Source organism: Orcinus orca, chromosome 14 (assembly GCF_937001465.1).
Source record: "Orcinus orca chromosome 14, mOrcOrc1.1, whole genome shotgun sequence".
Taxonomy (NCBI): Eukaryota; Metazoa; Chordata; class Mammalia; order Artiodactyla; family Delphinidae; genus Orcinus; species Orcinus orca.
In genome coordinates, this window is record NC_064572.1 from 62,275,748 (window position 1) to 62,297,390 (window position 21,643).

Consider the following 21,643-nt stretch of genomic DNA (forward strand, 5'->3'; position numbering starts at 1 on the left):
GGTCATTTAAAAATATGTATTGAATATGTCCTATATATTAGGAGAGAATGATATCAAGATGAATAAGCTGATTTTATATTTATAATCAGTTCAGAATATTATTCTTTATATACAGACATTTAAGAGGTTGTTCATTAAAACAAATGAGTCATAAAATACTTGATTGTGCAGTTTTAATAAAGTAGAATCAAATTCTTCTGTAAAATGAAACAAAAAGTTGATATTATAATAAATAAGCTGTATAACACCTTGCATTATTCCCATTGCCAGTGAGATCTGTGTGTTCATCAAATCCTGGGCCAGAGAAAGAACCTTGGAGGTTTTCTCTTTGAGATACATTTCTGAGGCTTTGCTTTTGTGACTTCTTCCTCAAGTCTATCTTACCTTTCATTTCAATTTGATTTTGCTTTAATTGAGGGGAAGCAGGGCTAGAGCACTCAGTGATTTTCCTTGCCCTGGAGTAATCTTTATAGATTTAAAATCGGTAACATATAGCATTGTTATATAAACCAGTGGGCATGTAAAATTCTGTCATAAAGGTGCTTTGACCTTATCTTTTGTTCTTCAGAGTCTGTAGTCTTGCCTTTTCATCATTTTTTTTCTAAATTCATTCTAGCTGAGTAAAGAGAGAATAATTCTCAAATCAATGAGAAATTTCAGTATGGAGGTTCCAGGTAGAGTTGGCAGTCATATTATTCATTAAATCTTATATGAAAATATATTCTATTTAATATATTACATATTCTTTCCAACAGGGGGTGGCATAACAGACAGAAATCTACAAAGGATCCTTGAGGGTTCAGGTGCTACAGAATTCCACTGTTCCGCTCGGTTGGCTAGAGATTCAGGAATGAAGTTTCGGTAAAAATATATTCTTCTTTGACTCCTGCAAAAATGAATGCAGTTAATCTTTACTTCCCCAAACAGGAAAACCTTAGTTGATGGCATGATTAATGAATGGAATGTTGTGATTAGTATGTAAGTATTACAGTCATTTTTGAAGTTTTTTAACTGCAGAGTGGTTCTTTTCCTGCCTTAAATAAGCAGGCTCTTCTGAACACAGGCTAACCTTCAAAGCCTTAAGGCATTGCTGAACTTAGACCAGTTAATAATAAATTCTAATTCAGCAGCTAAGCTTCAAATGAATCAGATATGTATGTGTGGCCATTCACCTGTGATTTCCTTTAGCAAAGTTAATAACTATGGTGTAAGGATTGAAGAGCCGTAGTCATTTTTATCTTTCCTACTGTTAATACTTAAGTCTTTCCTCACCTTTGCTCTCTATTTTCAGTTATTTTATTTTTATTTTTCAATTTCTTTAAATTTTATTGTTTTTGGCCACGCCGCACAGCTTGTGGGGTCTTAGTTCCCCCAACCAGGGATTGAACCTGCACCCTTGGCAGTGAAAGTATGGAGTCCTAACCACTGGACTGCCAGGGAATTCCCTATTTTCAGTTATTTGGAAATTATATCACTATTAAGGAATTTAAACTATTATGTGTTCTTTTTATTATACTTGAGAGGACTCCTATATTTAATAGTTAATTGTTGATTATTTCTAAGTTGGAAAAAATGAAATGCAAAAGAAGCAAGAGCCTTAGAATTTACAACTCCAGATATAAAATCAAGTATACTATCTGATAGATTTAGATACTAGATGTTTCAAGTAATTAATAAAAATTATAAAATATAGTAGTTCAGGGTCCTTGACCTAACTTTGTTCTTGAGCCTTGAAATTGCCTGTAAAATGAAGTGCCAGTAGGAGGGCTCATTTAACAACTTATGTAATTATCTGTTCCTTTATTACTTCTATTGCAGAAATTCCTCTGTTGCTATGGGAGCCTCTCTTTCTAGATCAGAATATTCTCTAAAGGTAACAGATGTGACCCTAGTAAGGACTTTGAATGCTATTGCAAAGAATATTCTGGTTTAGCCAGACCTCTCTGAGAGAGATGGATATCACTGGACAAAGGTAGAAGAATAGTCTACAGTTCTCTATGACACAGCTTTAACCTTCTCTGGCCAGGACAGTCACAGTCTTTGTTTTAAGTCTTACATAACCATGGAGAATGTTTCCAAGAAGAAAAAGAACTTGAAACAGATTACAGTCATTTCCTTTGCTTAATCTTGTCGACCATCTCCATCATCATGGTTAAATCTGGCCTACGCTTCTTCCACAAATGGAGGCTTAGTCTGCTTTCAGTGGAATTAACTGATGAACTGGGAAAATTCAACTGCAAAGTATGAACATTCAACTCAGATGTGACTTCATGGTCAACTCAGTAGCAGTATTTTGCCTTTTCATTTGTAAAATAAAAATTGCCATTCTATTATGGTAGTAGAGTCTCTTACTCATCTGTAGCCAAGTATTAAAGGGAGGATTTTTTTTTTAATTTTATTTTCTCTTTTTATTATGTACCTTTTGGATCCTGGGCAGGATACTAAGGATATAGAGTAAATGGTATAGCATAAAAATTCCTAGACTTGGGAAGTAGGATGTAAAAGTTCCCAGACTTAGAAAGGCAGAAGTGATCTCTGTTGTTCATCAGGTTACTTCTACCTCTGCTCCCAGATAGAGAAATGGCTTAACTATGAGGTTCATCTGACAATGTACAAAGATCTATAGAGAACTGGAGGAGGTTAGGAAGGTTATCAGAATAGCTGTTTCTTTCAGCTGAGGCCACAGATATGGAGACTGGATTCTAGTGATGAAAATTGCTTTTCCTATGGGCAGGTCCCAAATGGTGAGGTTCATTTCTAGTTTTTTCTGTCACTTCCATATTTATTATCTCATTTTACACAGACACCGCTCTGGTAATAGAACTGATGCTTCTGTATTAGGAAAGTAACTGAATCATAATACGAAGAGCTTGCCCTTGGTCATGAGGCTAGTTAGTGGAGCCTCTATAAATAGCATGCACAAACTTGGGTACCAATGAATGTGTATACCAAAAGTCTTCCCTTTCTTTTAATGTGCCCCTTCCCTCACTTTTATTTATTTATTTTTAAAAGATTTATTTATTATTTATTTATTTATTTTGGCTGTGTCAGGTCTTAGCTGTGGCACGTGGGATCTTGTTGAGGCATGTGGGATCTTTTGGTGTGGTGCGCAGGCTCTTCAGTGTGGTGCACAGGCACCTCTCTAGTTGTGGCGTGCAGGTTTTCTCTTCTCTAGTTGTGGCGTGCGGGTTCCAGAGCGTGTGGGCTCCATAGTTTGTGGCATGCAGGCTCTCTAATTGAGGTACGTGAGCTCAGTAGTTGTGGCACGCGGGCTTGGTTGCCCTGCAGCGTGTGTGATCTTAGTTCCCCGACCAGGGATCGATCGTGCGTCCCCTGCATTGTAAGGTGGATTCCTTACCACTGGACCACCAGGCAAGTCCCCCTTCCCTCACTTTTAAATCTTAACTTCTTTCCTCACTTTCTCAGGTACGATTTCAACATAGAATATTTGCCAAGGAATTTATGAGAAATGAGAGGCAAACTATTTAAAAACTAATAATAACCTCAGTGGTTTCTGTTAATATTGGTTTCTGTTAATATTGGTTTCTGTTAATAGTTTTAATATTGGCTTTGGAATATAGAAAGAGACATGTAAGTATCATGTACACATGCACGCACATCATGTTTAGTATTTTGGCCTAACCCTCCCCCATGCTTGGACTTCACTGTATGATCTTCCAGAGATAAGAGCAGGCTATGTTATTATCTCTATTTTATTTAGACAGATTAGCTAGGGATCTGAGAGGTGCTATGAATTGCTCAAAATTTAATAACAAATGAATGTTGTTTACAAGACTTGAATGCTAGGCTACTAACCTCTAAGTCTTATGCTTAAGGATGCTTCTGGTATCTGGATGTAGTACAGAGAGCAATACTCCTGGGCAAATCAGACACACCTGGAATCATATCCTCACTTCCAGTTTAAGTTAACTTAATTTTTTGAACTTTAATTCCTTTATCTTTAAATCAGAACTAATAACTAAACTATGGCTTCTGTTTAAAGGATATATTAAAACACCAAGTACATAGTATGTACCCATTAAAGTTCTTTTCTTCTAGGTTAGTTTCCTAGTATCAGTCTTTGATAGTTTAAAAGTCCTCCCAGGAAGCTAGGCATTGAGTACTGAAGCCGATAGTTTGTGCCCTCCACTATGTGACTATAAAAGCATAAGGTAACCCCTTACCTTGATTTTTTTTTTCTACAGATAGTCCTGTTTTAAAATATTTACTCATTATTTCATGTATATATGTCTTCTCATCAATATTATAAGTATTTTGAGACTAGGGAACCATGTCTTCATATTTTTATATATTTCTCATTACAACCATCAATTGTGTACTCATACTGTTGATTTACTTTGCTAGTGGAAAAAAAGCACTGGATTGAGAATCAGGATTACTGACTTCGGGAACTATGCTAGATATCTTCAGTTTGCCCCATCGAGATCCACTTTTCACTTTGTTCTGTAAACTGAGTCCAGCAACATAAAAAAGATTACAGTAAGTCCCCTACATATACGAGTTGTAGGTCCAGTTTGTTCATAATTCCAGCAAAGTTAGCCTAGGTACCCAACTAACACAATCGGCTATATAGTACTATACTGTAATAGGTTTATAACACTTTTCATACAAATAATACATAAAAAAACAAACAAATATAAAAAATAAAGAGAACGTTTTAAATCTTACAGTACAGTACCTTGAAAAGTACAGTTGTACAGTACAACAGCTGGCATACAGGGGCTGGCATCGAGTGAACACCAGGCAAGAAGAGTTACTGACTGGAGGAAGGAGAGGAGGTGGGAGATGGAAGAGCTGAAAGATCATCAGCAATAGGAGACAAAGGGCAAGCTGCAAATTCACTCACACGTGACATTGATGGCACAGGTTCTGGTTCCTTGCTGGATTCAATTTTATCTACCCTCCTGAAAAAACAATCCAGTTATGTCTGGGTAGTAGCTCTTTTTTTCTCATCATACCAGTACCAGCTACATCACCACTGCTTTTATGCTTGCTTCCAGACATCCTGGGCTTGAAATAAAGATACTGTACTACTATACTCTAAACAGAACTGTACTGTACAGTAAAGTACACAAAAGCACAACCACTTGTAGAGGATGCACGCATGTGACAATGTACACCAGACAGGTAAACTAATTTACGTGATTAGACATGCGAATGCATGTTCACATCTTTGAAAGTTTGCAACTTGAAGGTTTATATATAGGGGACTTACTGTGTACTCTATGACCAAATAGGATTTATACCAGGAATGCAAGGCTGGTTCAATATCCAAAATCAATCAATGTAATGCACCATATTGATAGAATAAAGCACAAAAGTCACATGGTCATCTCAACACTTAAAAAGCATTTGACAAAATCTAACACCCTTTCATAATAAAAACACTCAGCAAACTTGGAATAGAAAGGAACTTCCTCAACCTGAAAAAGATCATCTGTAAGAAAACAGAATATATAGCTAACATCAAACTTAATATTTTCTCCCTAAGATCAGGAACAAGACAGGGTGTCCACCCTTACCACTTCTACTTAACATTGTGCTAGAGGTCCTAGCCAGGGCAATTAAGCAAGAAAAAGAAATAAAAAGCATCCAGATTAAAAAGGAAGAAGTAAAACGTCTTCTATTTATAGGTGACACAATCTTACATATGGAAAATACTTTTGTGTGGAAAAGAATCCACACAAAAATTTTTTAAAGTTGAGCAAGGTTGCAGGATATAAAAATCAATACACAAAATCAGTTGTATTGCTACACTAGCAACTAACAATCCTAAAATGCAATTAAGAAAATAGTTCCATTTATGATAGCATCAAAAATGACAAAATGCTTAGGAAAAAATTTAATCAAGTGCGAGACCGTACATTGAAAGCTACAAAGCTTTTTTTTTTTTTTTTTAAGTTTTTTGGCCGCACCCAATGGCATGTGGGATCCTAGTTCCCTGAACAGGGATCATACCTACACCTCCTGCATTGGAAGGCACAGTCTTAACCACTGAACCACCAGGGAAGTCCCTACAAAGCATTTTTTAAAGAAATTTTTAAAGATCTAACAATAAATAAATAGATGGAATGACATCCCATGATCATAGATTGGAAGACTTGATATTGTTAAGATAGCAATATTCTCCCATTGGTCTACGGATTCAAGGCAATCCCTATTAACATCCCAACGGCCTTTGTGGCAGAAATTAACAAGCCGATCCTAAAATTCATCTGGAAATGCAAGGAACCCAACATAGCCAAACAATCTTAAAAAGGAACAAAGTTGGAGGACTTACACTTCCTGATTTCAAAACTTACTACAAAGCTAAAATAATTGAGACAATGTGTTACTGGCATAAAGATGAATATATAGCTCAATGCAATAGAATTGAGAGTCCAGAAATAAACCCTTTTACTATAGGCAATTGATTCTTGACCAGGGTGGCAAGATAATTCCCTGGGGAAAGAATAGTCTTTTTAACAAATGGTGCTGGACCACTGGATATACACTTGCAAAGGAATGAAGTGGGACCTTACATCATGTACAAAAGTTAATTCAAATGCATCATAGACCTAAGTAAAAGAGCTAAAACATAAAATTCTTAGAAGAAAACTAATAAATCTTTGTGAGCTTGGGTTAGGCAAAGCCTTAGATACGACAAGAAAAGCACAAGTCACGAAAGAAAAAATAATGCTTCAAAGGGTAACATCAAGAAAGTGAAAAGACAGCCTACAGAATGGGAGAAAATATTTGCAAATCATATATCTGATTAGGGGCTTGTATCCAGAATGTATAAAAATACTTAGAATTCAACAATAAAAAGACAACCCAGTTTTAAAAATGGATAAGGATTTGTGTAGACATTTCTCCAAAGAAGGTGTACAGTTGGCCAACAAGCACATGAAAAGATGCTCAAAATCATTAGTCATTAGGGAAATGCAAATGAAAATCCCACTGAGCTGCCACTTCCCACCCACTAGAATGACTATACCCACCAAAAGACTGACCATTATCAAATGCTGGCAAGGATGTGTAGCAAGTAGAACTTTTGTGTGCTGCTGATGGGATTGTAAAATGGTGGAGCTGCTTTGTAAAATAGTCTGAGAGTTTCTCAAATGCTAAACATAGAGTTGCTATATGGCCCAGCAATTCCATTCTTAGGTTAATATAATATATAGTATAATATAATATAATATTATATATATATATCTCCAAGAGAATTGAAAATATGTCCACGCAAAAATTTGTACATGAATATTCCCAGCAACATTACTCATCTTTCCGAATTAGAGAATAACCATTTTGCAACCCCTAATGAAATAAATCAGTCAGAGACTATTAATGCTGAAACCATTAGGTAAAAGGTTGATTGGGGACTGAATATCCAAATGGTGCCAAAGTATCACCCTATGGGTTATTTGCTAGTCATGAACATAGAAACTTGACATTATAATGGAGCTATATGGTTGTTACCATCTTAACCCAGTAATCAAATTTAACATTACCAGCAATGGAAGAGTATACTGCTGAAAGACAGGATTTGAGGGGGGAAGAGGTCAGCCAGTGTGTATAACCTGTGTTAGGAAATTGCAATTGGGAAGTCACCCAGGTGCCTCAAAGAAGAGCTAAGGGTTGGACCACCTGGAAAGTGGGTGTAACGAAGTGTGATGGTTAGCTATTGATCAAACAAGAGTGAACTATAAACAGCACCAGCTCAATACGGTGACTAACCATCCCAATTTTCTTGGAACTTTTTCAATTTTACCATTGAAAGTCCCATATCCTAGGAAATTCCTCTGTGCCAGGCAAACTGGGCAAGTTTGGTCATCCTACCAGATCAGTAAAATTACCTTTGCCTCTTTTCCCCGGGTCCTCACCTCCCTGCCCCAATCCTGGAATTTATAGGGGAGAAATTGAATAACAAGGAAAAATGATAAAAAGAATGACACTTCCCTCCCCAGCAGTAGCTGGTCCCTGAGCCAAGAAAGGAGAAGGACTTTAAATTGGGTGTGAGTTTCTTTTGTGGGTGGTAAAAATGTTCTAAAATTGATTGTAGTGATGGTTGCACAACTCTGTGAATATGCTAAAAACCACTGAATTGTACACTTTAAGTGGGTGAATTGTATGTAATTTATATGTTAATAAAGCTGCTTTTTAAAAGTAAATGTGAGAGAGTTTTAAATTAGATTAAATTAGCTTGGACCTTTTAAACCTGAGATGTGGTCAAGGGCAGAGAAGGAGTTTTGATACAGCATGGTTGAAGACAATGGTAGAAGCAAAATATCATTTCTTATTCGTTTTGTATTTAGTTTACATCTTTCAGTAAGATGGCTACACTGGTTGAATGGATTTCTGTTCCCTGCAACTGAGAGTTGTGACTAAGACACCTGAAGAATATTCATTCCATCTGTTCCTGTATAGATGCTAAATTTTATCCTTGGATAAAATCACAAAGAGCTCTGTGTTTGGATTGCATTGCTCTAGTCCCTCATAGAATTAAAAAAAAAGAAAATCAAACCACATTGGCATTATGCCACTGGTCTATATTGGAAATGTAATAGAAGACAGTTGTATAAAATACAACTGTGTTGTTGAGGCCCTAGAGGACATTTTTTCTTAAGTGTTAGTCTGGGGAGTAGCTGGGCTTCTGAACAATTGGTTTGTTTATATCTTATGTATATGGAATTACGTTGTTATCAAGACATTTTATTTGCCTATCTTTTCCTTTCTGAAGCTGCCACTGAAAGATAATGCTTTCCTGATAGGATTGTCAATCATATAGCTCTCCCTGCTCATGGGAGAGGGCACGTTTACCCAGGCTAACCAGTTAGAGTGCCTCATTCCTTTGTCCATATTGTTGAGTCTAGAGATGGGAACACAACACAAAGAGGGCCAAACAGAATCCAACCAAGGATTTTTTTCTGGTGTTCTCTTTTCACTAGAATCACTGGCTGTAAGATCTGTGAAACCATAGAGCTTTTGAGGCCATCTTTGCCAGCAAGTGAAAAGAGGCCACTTGAGAATGAAACCAGCACACAAGTAAATGTCCTGAGAACCTTGTTTGAGTTTCTGGACCCATCTGTGCCTAAAGCTAGTTCCATTCACAGAGTGTTCTATTAAATGAGCCAATAAATTTCCTTTTTGTATTTATGCCTGTTTGATTTGGGTCTTTGACACTTGCAACCAGAAGAGGCCTGACTGATACAGCTACTGATTCAGAGTTCCTCTTTCGACTGATGGAAGCTCAGAGTCAAACTTGTATCCCACAGGTAAACAGGATCATATTGAATAAATTTTGTGTAGTGGGCTTGTCCCTTGTTTTATCTTTTTCTATCCTTTTTTTCCTTTACTCATTTTATCTTGTTATATTTTGTGTATTTTTGTAAGTTGCTTAAAATCCTTTTTATAATAAGACACTAAATAGTAGACATTGTTTCCCATATTATCCTGAATCTGAATTGGAAAAAAAACTAAGAGTTTATTCCTAGTGGACATCATTGATTTCCTACCGAAACTTTCTCTCTCATTTCTTCTCCCAGTTCTGATTTTGTTGTAGCAATCACTCTGCATGTAGCCCATGTAATTTAGGAAAGGCTTACCTCACCCACAGCTTAAGGTATGGGCCTGAGTAATCTAGGGATAACCTTATTTTCCTTGTCAGGAATTGATTCAGAAATTTGGGCCATTGGGATGCCAGGAGAAGGTTGCTAGTGGCTTCTAGTTCTAGGACACTTGCTGAAAAATGACACTTTCTCTCTTTTCCTATATGTTATGTGTGAATATGACTCTTGAAACTTGCAGCTGTCCCACTACCTGTTTGAGAATAAAACTGATGCCAAAAGAGAGCAAAGCCAAAAGAATGAGAGGGAAATGGAGCACAACCACTGGAATAAATCAACCCTGAGAACTGCATTATCTCTGGGCTTTTGGTTAAGTGAACCAATAAATATTTTCATTCGAGCCACAGTAAGTTGGGTGTACCCTTTATAAGGGTTCTAATATAATTGGAGTAATTGGAGAATGAATTTTTGGCAATGTTTTTTTGGAGTCGACCAAAAGCAAAGACAACAAAAGCAAAAATAAGTGGGACTACATCAAACTAAAATCTCTATACAGCAAAGAAAAGCATCAACAAAATGAAAAGGCAACCTATGGAATGGGAGAAAATATTGGCAAATCATATATCTGATAAAGGGTTAAAATCCAAAATACATAAAGAGCCCATGCAACTCAATAGAAAAAACAATTTGATTTAAAAATGGGCAGAAGAATTGATCCAAATAGACATTTCTTCAAAGAAGAAAAAGCAAAGTTCAATAGGTACCTGAAAAGGTGCTCAACATCACTAGTCATCAAGGAAATGCAAATCAGAACCACAATGAGATATCACCTCATACCTGTTAGAATGGCTATTACCAAAAAGGCAAATTATTGTTGGTGGGGATGTGGAGAAAAGGAAACCCTCTTGCACTGTTGGTGGGAATGTAAATTGGTGCAGCCACTATGGAAAACAGTATGGAGGTGCCTCAAAAAATTTAAAATAGAACTACCATATGATCCAGCAATTCCACTTCTCGGTATTTATCTGAAGGAGATGAAACCACTATCAAAAAGATATCCATGTTCATTGTAGTATTATTTACAAGAGCCAATACATGGAAACAACTTAAGTGCCCATCAATGAATGAATGGATAAAGAAATTGTAAGATGCTGTACACCTAAAACTAACACAACATTGTAAACCAACTATACTCCAATAAAAATTTAAAAAAATAAAGAAATCATAAGGTACATACACACATACATACACATAGACATAATGAAATATTCAGTCATAAAAAAATAGAAATCCTGCCATTTGCAACAATATGGTGGGATGGATGGACCTTGAGGGAATTATGCTAAATGAAATAAGTCAGAGAAAGACAAATAGTGTATGATCTCACGTGGAATCTAAAACAAAAAAGCAAACTCATAGACAACAGATTGGTGGTTGCTAGAGGTGGAGGTGGAAAAAATGGGTAAAGGTGGTTAAAAGAAAAAAAATTGGAGAGTGAGTTTCCCTCCAGCAGTTGCTATGAATGTTTCATAGCAACCTTCTTGCGTAGGGTTAAGAACTTTCCAAATCTGTATACAGTTTGAAAATTGCAAGGGAAGTCCTATCTTTAGAAAAACAATCTTACTGGTAACCACTGGCTTGACTGAGCTCAAAGTCCTCTAAACCTCTTTATAGCTTAATTAAAACAGTCAGAGCTTGTGACTTCCCTGGTGGCGCAATGGTTAAGAATCCGCCTGCCAATGCAGGGGACACGGGTTCGATCCCTGGTCCGGGAAGATCCCACATTCCTTGGAGCAACTAAGCCCGCATACCACAACTACTGAGCCCGCGTGCTGCAACTACTGAAGCCCACGTGCCTAGAGCCCGTGCTCTGCAACAAGAGAAGCCACAACAAGGAGAAGCCTGCGCACCACAATGAAGAGTAGCCCCCGCTCACCACAACTAGAGAAAGCCCGTGCGCAGCAACGAAGACACAAAGCAGCCAAAAATAAATAAAATTAAATATTAAAAAAAAAAGTTCAATGAAGTTCAGACTCCTATCTTAGAGAATACACTTTATACTTCAAAATTGCTCTGAAGTCAATTACAGTTTATGTGTTTGAAGATAGGAAGGACACCATAAATAATTCATCCTATTTGGAGATCTTTCAACCCATTCACAGGGGTCCACTCACAAGATGCCAAAGAGATGGCCCTTCCCTTTATAGATCAAAGAGGAACCCAGGTCAAAAGTAATGATTATGAGAATAGCACATTTTATTTATATAGCTCATATCCGTATGCCTACATACAGATATGAGCTATATACTTTCACTACAACCTCCATAGTGAAAGAATTTAAAGTTGAAATTATATGATTGAAATTACAGATTTTTCCTTTAAATAAAATATGGGGCTCTTCAAACTCCTTTTGCAAATACCACTTGGTAATCTCTCTCATATATGTCCCCAAAATAAGTTAAAAAACTAAGTGCTATTAAAATCACTCCCCAGATTTCTACATATATGTGTGAACAAACATGAACATACAGAGAAATGCATTTTTTACAGTCTTGGCATTAGGCTTAAAGATATTGTCCAGCAAATTTTCACTAATTTGGCTATTTTCATGTTCTTAATTCACAAAACTGTCTATAATAATAATAATAGTACTAGTCCAATCATAAATTATAAGAATGCATTTGGTATTATGAATTTAAATAACTTCCTAGTAAAAAGGCCAGTGTATGTTAAGGTAGTGCTATCCCTTACCGTGATAAGAATGAACTCAGCTCTGTCTTAACAGGTTGTTTTGGTACTGTTTTGGGGGAATCAGTATCCACAGAATTCAACACCTTATGTATACTTTCTTTTAGCTTATCTTCTTCATTCCTCCAGTTCTTCTGAAAGCAGCCACCATTAACAATTTCTTTTGTATCCTTCCAGAAATTTTTATAATTTACTCGTATTTAATTGCTGGTAAAGCTATGTGGTTTTCCATGTGATAATTACTATTTATATTGCCCCTCCATGTTATTTTTATCAGATATATTTCCTGTTTGGCTGCTTTCGTATTAGTACAGGTTTCCCTCAGTATCTAGGGGGTATTAGTTCCAAGACCTCTCTGGTCTGGATACCAAAATCTGCAGATGCTCAAGTCCCATGTATCTAGTGTAGTATTTTCCTGTAACCTACCCACATCCTCCTGTATACTTTAAATCATCTCTAGATTATCTATAATACCTAATACAATGTAAATACAAATAGTTATAAATACAATGTAAATGCTATGTAAATAGCTGCCAGTGAATGGCAAATTCAAGTTTTGCTTTTTGGAACTTTCTGGAATTTTTTTTCTCAAATATTTTTGATCCGTGATTGGTTGAATCTGTGAATGTGGAACCCAAGGATACAGAGGCCTGGCTGACTGTATTTGTTTTATAAAAGTCTCTTGAACATTAAAAAAAAAAAATTGTGTAGGCACTTTCTGTTTTCTGATATCACTTTTTTTTTTTTCCAGGACTCAGAAGAGTATTATTCTCTCCAGTGCACATCTTTTTATGCTAGCCCATTTTATTCTCTTGTTTTATGACCTATCAAAAATATATTTTATGGGCCTCCCTGGTGGTACAGTGGTTAAGAATCCACGTGCCAATGCAGGGGACACGGATTCAAGCCCTGGTCCGGGAAGATCCCACATGCACGGAGCACCTAAGCCCGTGTACCACAACTACTGAGCCTGCATGCCGCAACTACTGAAGCCTGTGCGCTGGGAGCTGTGCTCCACAACAAGAGAAACCACCACAGTGAGAAGCCCGTGCACCGCAATGAAGAGTAGTCCCCGCTCGCCGCAACTAGAGAAAGCCTGTGCGCAGCAACAAAGATCCAACGCAGCCCAAAATAAAACAAACAAATAAATAAACAAATTTATGGAAAAAAAAGATTCCATGTCTTCCTTGAAGACATTTAAAATTTATTAATTAATTTATTTAATGGGATGATGTGAAGTAAAGACCTAAATTAATTACTTTTTTTTTTTTTTTTGGCCTCTCCACGCAGCTTGTACGATCTTCGTTCCCCAACCAGGGATTGAACCCAGGCCAGCGCAGTGAAAGCACCAAGTCCTAACCACTGGACCACCAGAGAATTCTCAATTACTTCTTTTTTATTCTAATATGCTTCTGTCTAAAAAACATCAAACTGCTCATCCAATTCTCTCTAGTTTGTCGACAGTTAAAAGCTTATTCTTTGACTCTACCAGGAACATTATTCTGTAGTGTCAATAACTTTTACTATTTTTTAAAGTACATGTTCTTTTTAAAAACTACATCTTTTAGTAGTTGACTCTTTTTCTGGTAGGCTTTAAATCTAGCTCAATGAGTTTATTAATTATTTAAATCTATGCTTTGCAATTTGTTTATTCTTCCAGAAGAATTTCAATATATTTCAGGTTTTAATATTAAAAAAATATGTTTGCCATAAGTAAAAATATTTTAAAAATTAATTACTTGTACATCCCTTTTGGTCTCTGGTTATTCTAAATTTTTTTGTTTGTTTTAGCCGCACAAAAATGTACAGATCATCTTGGGAGAGTTTGGAAGTAATTATTTGATTAATTCATACTATAGTTTTTAGTTTATGCTATAGGAGATGAATGTTAGACCCAATTAAAAATACAAAGGGAAAAAATATTTTTACTGTTACCACTGGATATCTATTTTAAGATATTGCACAAGAAAGAAAACCTTTCTTAAGTTCATATGTAATCATTAACTAAAAGTATGCAACTCTTTGGTTATCTTGAACTTTGAACTTTTGTAGATTCTTCAAAGTAACCTAAATGCAACCACTTGTTAATCAACATTTGCTTACTAAGTAGAAGTGATAGAGCATATTTTTCCCTGAGTCACTATGATCACATGTTCCCTTCTACTGAATTACCTCTATGCAATCAATTATTTACAGAAGACACACATTGAGCCATTAAGCAGAGATTTTTGGAAACCATTAAGAAGAGATCTGGGAGAAATCATTTTACCCAAGACCATCAGAGCTAAAGCCAGAATCCAGCCTGGTTTCCTGACTCCTTAACATGCTGCAGTCTTTCTTAGTAGAGTCTTTAAATATCAATTATTACACTTTAAAAGAGAGAATTCACAGCACACCTCGTCTGATAGAATAGGAGCTTTCCTGAAAATGTGCATGTATTTGACATATTCAGATTACATCTGCAGGGCAGTAGGAGAGCTTGTGATTTAAAGAAATCCTGTGGTGTATCCTTGGGTAAAGGGAATCATCACACTATTTTTGTCTTTGTGTAAAATTTTATATACATTAAATCGTAAAATCTTGGAGATCTTCTAGTTGGACTTTCTCCCCAGAGCATATTTTCTCCAGTCTTTTCTACCTTGTAAAGGTGTGGGAGGACATCTGTTGATGTTTTTGCTGTACCAATATGGAGGATTATTCTTTGTAAGTTGTGGAATGTAGGACAATTTTCTTAACCTTTCTGAACCTCAGTTTCTTAATTGGTAAAATTGGAGTAAAAATACCTATCTCATAGGATTATTGTGAGGATTAAATTACATAAAAATTTTAGAGTGCCTAACATAGAAATGTATTTGTTATTTAAGAAACCCATGTGAGGTTGACATATAAGATGTCCATTAAATGTGAGTTCTCTTAATGCCTGTAGATCATTGATAAAAATGTTGAAGGTGCTGAAGCCACTGCAGACCCTTTTGGAATGCCAGTAGAGATCTTCCTCCGGTTATATCATTTATATCATTCTGTTAATTTATTTGAATATACAGTGGTTCAAGCAATTAAAGGTCCATGTAAATATGCACTCATCCAGTCCATAGAAAACATGATGTATCTTGTCAGGTGCCTTGCTGAGTTCAAGATACGCTACACCTGCTGCCCAAAAAGGAAATTAAATTATGTCAAAGAGTGTCCTGCCTATGTTTTCCTCTAGGAGTTTTATAGTATCTGGTCTTACATTTAGGTCTTTAATCCATTTGGGGTTTATTTTTGTGCATGGTGTTAGAGAATGTTCTAATTTCATTCTTTTTATGTAGCTGTCCAGTTTTCCCAGCACATATTGAAGAGACCGTTTTTTCTCCATTGTATATTCTTGCCTCCTTTGTTGTAGGTTAATTGACCATAGTTGCATACGTGTATTACTGGGCTATCTTGTTCTGTTGATCTATGTTTCTGTTTTTGTGCCAGTACCATACTGTTTTGATTACTGTAGCTTTGTAATATAGCATGAAGTCAGGGTGCCTGACTAACTAACAGTGTCTTTTGCAGAGCAGAAACTTTTAACTTCAATAAAGTCCAGCTTAATAATTTTTGCTTTCTTTCTTGGGTCATGTCTTTGGTGTTGTATCTAAAAAGTCATTGCCAAACCCAAGGTCATCTAGATTTTCTCCTCTGTTGTCTTCTAGGACTTTTATGGTTTTGTGTTTTATACATTTAGGTCTTTGATCAATTTTGAGTTAATTTTTGGGAATGGTGTAAGGTATGTATCTAGATTTTTTTTTTTTTTGACATGTGGATTTCCAGTTGTTCCAACATCACTTATTGAAAATACTATATTTTCTCCATTGTATTGCCTTTGTTCCTTTGTCAAAGATCAGTTTACTATATTTATAAGGATCTATTACTGGGCTTGCTTTCTGTTTCATTGATCTATTTGTCAGTTTTTTTCCATCATATTCCTGAAGTCAGATAGTGTTAGTCCTCCAACTTGGTTTTTCTCCTTCAATATTGTGTTGGCTATTCTGTGTCTTTTGCCTTTCCATATAAACTTTAGAATCAGTTTGTTGATATCCACAAAATAAATTGTTGGGATTTTGATTGGGATTACATTAAATCTACAAATCAAATTACAAAGAACTGACATCTTGACAATAGTGAGTTTTCCTAACCATGAACATGAAATATTTCTTCTTTGAATTTTTTCATCAGGGTTTTGTAGTTTTCCTCATATAGACCTGGTACATATTTTGTTAGATTTATTCCAAGGTATTTCTTTTTTGGGGTGCTAATATAAATGGTATTGTGTTTTTAATTTCAAAATTGACTTGTACATTGCTGGTATATAAGAAAGTGATTGACTTTTGTATGTTAATTTTGTATTCTGCTACATTGCTATAATCACTTATGAGTTCCAGGAGCTCTTTTTCAATTCTTCTGGATTTTTCACATAGACAATCGTGTCATCTGAGAACAAAGACAGTTTTATAACTTCCTTCCCAATCAGTGTATCTTTTCTTTCCTTTTCTTGTTTTTATCCTTAGCTATGAATTCTTCAGTGTTGAAAAGATGTAGTGAGAGGGACATCCTTGCCTTGTTCCTGAGCTTAGTGGGAAAGCTGCTAATTTCTCACCATAAGTGTAATGTTAACTATAGGTCTTTTGTAGATATTCTTTATCAAGTGAGGAAATTACCCTCTATTCCTAGTTTCTGAAAGTTTTTATCATTAGTGCATATTGGGTTTTTTCAAATACTTTCTCTACATCTATCTATTGATATGATCATGTGATTTTTTTCTTCTTTAGCCTGATGTGATGGGTGACATTAATTGCTTCTTTTCTAAGAACTTTTTTTAACTGTACAGGCCAAACACAACACTTAAAAAGGCTGAATTCAGCCCACGGACCTCCAATTTGCAACCACTATTTCAAATATTTATTTATTTGGCTGCGCCAGGTCTTAGTTACAGCATGTGAGATCTTTAGTTGCAGGATGTGGGCTCCTTTAGTTGCAGCATGTGGGCTCTTAGTTGTGGCATGTGAGATCCAGTTCCCTGACCAGGGATCGAACCCAGGTCCCCTGCATTGCGAGCGCGGAGTCTTAACCACTGGGCCACCAGGGAAGTCCTGACATTAATTGATTTTTGAATGTTGAACCAGCCTTGCATACCTGGGATAAATCCCACTTGTTTCTGGTGTGTAATTCTTTTTATACATTGTTTGATTTGACTTGCTAATATTTTGTTGAGAATGTCTGTATCTATGTTCCTGAGAGATATTAGTCTGTAGTTTTCTTGTAATCTCTTTGTCTGGTTTTGGTATTTGGGAAATGTTGACTTCATAGAATGAGTTAGGAAATATTCCCTCTGCTTGTATGTTATGAAAGAGACTATAGAGAATTGGTATATTTTCTTCTTTAAATGTTTGGTAGAACCCATCTGGGCCTGGCGATTTCTGTTTTGGAAGGTGACAAGTTATTGGTTCAATTTCTTTAATAGATACAGTCCTATTTAGATTGTCTCTTCCTTCCTGCATGTTTTGGCCCACTGTGTCTTTCAAAGAGTGGTCCATTTCATCTAGGTTATCAAATTGGTGGGCATAGCATTGTTCATAGAATTCCTTTATTATCCTTTTAAAGTCCATGAGATCTGTAGTGATGTCCTCGCTATTTATTTTGTTGATGTTGTTGTTAAATATTTATTTATCTGTCTGGCTGTGCCAGGTCTTAGTTGCAGCACACAGGATCTTTTAGTCGCGGCATGCAGGATCTTTTAGTTGTTTCATGTGGGATCTAGTTCCCTGACCAGGGATCGAACCCAGGCCCCTCCCACATTGGGAGCGCAGAGTCTTAACCACTGGGCCACCAGGGAAGTGCCTCTATTCATTTTTGATATTAGTAATTTGTGTCCTCTCATTCTTCTTTATTAGTTTGGCCAGAGACTTACCAATTTTTAAAAAAATCTTTACAAAGAACTAGCTTTTGGTTTCATTGATTTTCTATTTTGGTTTCCTGTTTTCAATTTTATTGATTTCTGCTTTAATTTTTATTATTTCTTTTCTCCTGCTTACTTTGGCTTTAATTTGTTCTTCTTTTTTCTATTTTTCTAAGGGGGAAACTTAAGATGATTGATTTTAGGTTTCTTCCTTTCTCATACATGCATTCAATGCTATCAATTTCTCTCTAAGGACTGTTTTTGCTACATCCTACAAACTTTGATAATTTGTGTTTTCATTTTCATTCCATTCAAAATATTTTAAAATTTCTCTTGAGATTTCTTCTTTGACCCATGTGTAATTTAGTATAGTGTTGTTTAATCTACAAATATTTTGGCATTTTCTAGCTACCTTTCTGTAATTGATTTCTAGTTTAATTCCATTGTGGTCTGAGAGCAGTATTGTATGATTCCTATTTTTTTGAAATTTATTGAAGTGTGTTTTATGGCCCAGAATGTGGTGTATCTTGGTGAATGTTCCTGTGAGCTTGAAAAGAATGTGTATCCTGCTGTTGTTGGATGAAGTAGTCTATAAATGTCCATTATATGTAGTGATTGATGGGATTGTTGAGTTCAACTATGTCCTTATTGATTTTCTGCCTGCTGGATCTGTCTATTTCTGATAGAGGGGTGTTGAAGTCTACAACTATAACAGTAGATTCATCTGTTTCTCCTTGCAGTTCCATCAGTTTTTGTCTCATGTATTTTTTTTTTTTTTTTTTTTTTTGCGGTACGCAGGCCTCTCACTGTTGTGGCCTCTCCCGTTGCGGAGCACAGGCTGCGGACGCGCGGGCTCAGCAGCCATGGTTCACGGGCCCAGCCACTCTGTGGCATGTGGGATCTTCCCGAATCGGGGCACGAACCCGTGTCCCCTGCATTGGCAGGCGGACTCCCAACCACTGCGCCACCAGGGAAGCCTCTGTCTCATGTATTTTGATGCTCTGTTAGGTGCATAGACATTAAGGATTGTTATGTCTTTGTGAAGAATTGACCCCTTTATCATTATGTAATGTCTCTCTTTATCCCACATAACTTTCCTTCTTCTGAAGTTGTTCTGAAATTAATATAGCTGTTCTCACTTTCTTTTGATTAGTGTTAGCATGGCACATCTTTTTCCATCCATTTACTTTTAATCTATATGTGTCTTTATATTTAAAGTGTGTTTCTTATAGACATAGTTGGGTCTTGTTTTTTACTGACTCTGACAATCTCTATTTTAATTTGTATATTTAGACCACTAATACTTAAAGTGATTACTGATATAGTTGGATTAATATCTACCATATTTATTATTGTTTTATACTTGTTGCCCTTGTTCTTTGTTCTTATTTTTGTCTTCTACTCTTTTTGTCTTTTTTTTTTTTGGCCATGCTGTGCAGCTGGTGGGATCTTAGTTCCCTGACCAGGGATCAAACCCTTCCCCTCTGCAGTGCAAATGCAGAGTCCTTACCACTGGACCAAAGAATCAGAGATTCTTTCCTCAGCTGTGTCCAGTCTACTAATAAGCCTATTACATGCATTCTTTATTTCTACTCATTTCTATTACAGTGCTTTTGACTCTAGCATTTCATTTTGATTCTTTCTTAGAATTTCTGTCTCTTTGCTTACATGGCCCATCTGCTCTTGCATGCTGTCTACTTCATCTCTTAGAGCCCCCAACATATTAATCATAGCTGTTTAAAATTCCTAGTCTGATAATCCCAACATCCCTGCCATATTTGAGGCTTGCTCCGTCTCTTCAAACTGTGTTTTTTGCCTTTTAGTATGCCCTGTAATTTTTTCTTGACAGCTGGACATGACATTCTGGGTAAAAGGAACAGCTGAAAATAGGCCTTTAGTAATGTGGTGGTAAGGAGTGGAGGGAGAGGAAATGTTTTATGTTCAGTGATTAGATCTCAGCCTTTTTAGTGAGACTGTGCCTCTGGACTGTGAACTTCACAAGTGCTTCTCAGCTCCCTCCCTTAGGTGGGACAAGAAGGCTAGAGTGGGCTGGAGTTGGGTATTTCTCTTCCCCCCAGGTTGGTTAGGCTTAACCCAGCAGATTAAGCTCTGGTTAAATAGTTTCTTCTGAGGGCAGACTTTAAGAAGAAGAGAATGCTCTGGTATATTTCAAATGGTTAATTTTCCCCTCCCCCACCAGAAGCATTAGGAGATTTTTCTCTGACATTCACTGTGAGAAGCTCCTCAAGGTAAAACTCACAAAAGTGTGCGGGGTTCCCCTATAACTGAGTCCCCGTGGATCTTTTTGATATTTCAGACTTGACTGAGACTCAGTCATCCAGTGGAGATTTGTGAACAAGATCTAGAAGCAAATGAATGCCATCCTAGAGGGATTCACAGAACTGCCTCCTACTGATTTGATTAAAAACGCTGATGAAAGTGAGCTTTGCAGATGAAAGGAGTTGCTGATGTGCAGCCTTGGCAACGTGGACGTGAACGACTGGAGGCAACATTTATATACAAGAAGGACTACTGCCCAGACCACCCTGTCATTCAGTGGTTCTGGAAGGCTGTGCTGCTGATGAACACTGAGAAGGATATCCAGTTTTACTGCAGTTTGTCACGGAAACATCCTGAGTACCCAGGAATGGATTTGGTTCCAGTGGTCCCCAGCTGTTTACAATATAGCAATGGAGAAGTCCTGGAAAACTTCCCAGAGCTCACACATGCTTTAATTGCCTTGACTTACCTCCAACTGAAACCTTTGAAGATTTATGAGAGAAACTTGTGGTTGTGGAAGATACACAAGGATTTGAAGGTGTGAATTAAGTGCCCCCTGCCTTGGGATGGTTGTTTGTGGAGCAAGTCCTGCTTGCACTTTTGTATTTGCCTAACAGACTTGGCAGAGGCAATGGCAGAATAGCAGTTGCAGGGAGTGGCTCCTGGAGCAGAGCCTTTGCTCATGCACTTGTGTAACAGAAAGTGGGGTCCAGCTGCTCACAGCTCAAAAGCCAATAAAGAGGCAAGGTTGGTGGAAAGGAAAGTTTGCTTTATTTTGGTTGCCGGCAACTGGGGCAGGGGGTGGGGGGCAGGGGGTGGACGCCTGTCCAAAGGCCAACTCCCCCCCACTGACAATCAGTGGGCAAGAACCTTTATAGACAGAGGGAGGGGGCTACTTGCAGAAGCAGCAAGTCAGCTCTGACAGTCATGTTGAAATTGGCCATCAGTGGTCTGATCAGTGTCATCTTGATCGTTTTAAGTACAGTTCGTCTTTAGTTCCAGCGTCGGTTTGTTCCCATTTCTTCGAGGCCAGTTCTCGGAACTGTGGCAGCTTAAGTCATGGCTACAGTCTAGTCATCATGTAGTTAACTTCTTCCACCTGGTAGGGGTTTCAGTATCTACAAGA

General features: G+C 37.0%; 1 protein-coding gene across 13 annotated transcripts in view; it reads left to right on the plus strand.

Annotated features, from left to right (window-relative positions):
* CUTC (cutC copper transporter) overlaps window positions 1-21,280 on the plus strand; it is a 42,063-nt gene extending 20,783 nt beyond the window's left edge. For 2 of the 13 annotated variants that reach the window (XM_004268444.3, XM_033425764.2), the window contains 2 exons: window positions 756-861; window positions 1,819-2,335. In XM_004268444.3, coding sequence (XP_004268492.1) covers window positions 756-861; window positions 1,819-1,933 — 221 coding nt within the window. In that variant the 3' untranslated portion in view covers window positions 1,934-2,335. Of the gene's footprint in view, window positions 1-755; window positions 862-1,818; window positions 2,336-8,948; window positions 9,142-9,196; window positions 9,276-9,807; window positions 9,973-13,065; window positions 15,899-20,554 lie in introns of those variants that run through there. The other 11 variants (XM_033425760.2, XM_033425763.2, XM_049697119.1 and 8 more) reach the window with 8 other exon arrangements.
* The last annotated feature ends 363 nt before the right edge of the window (window positions 21,281-21,643 follow it).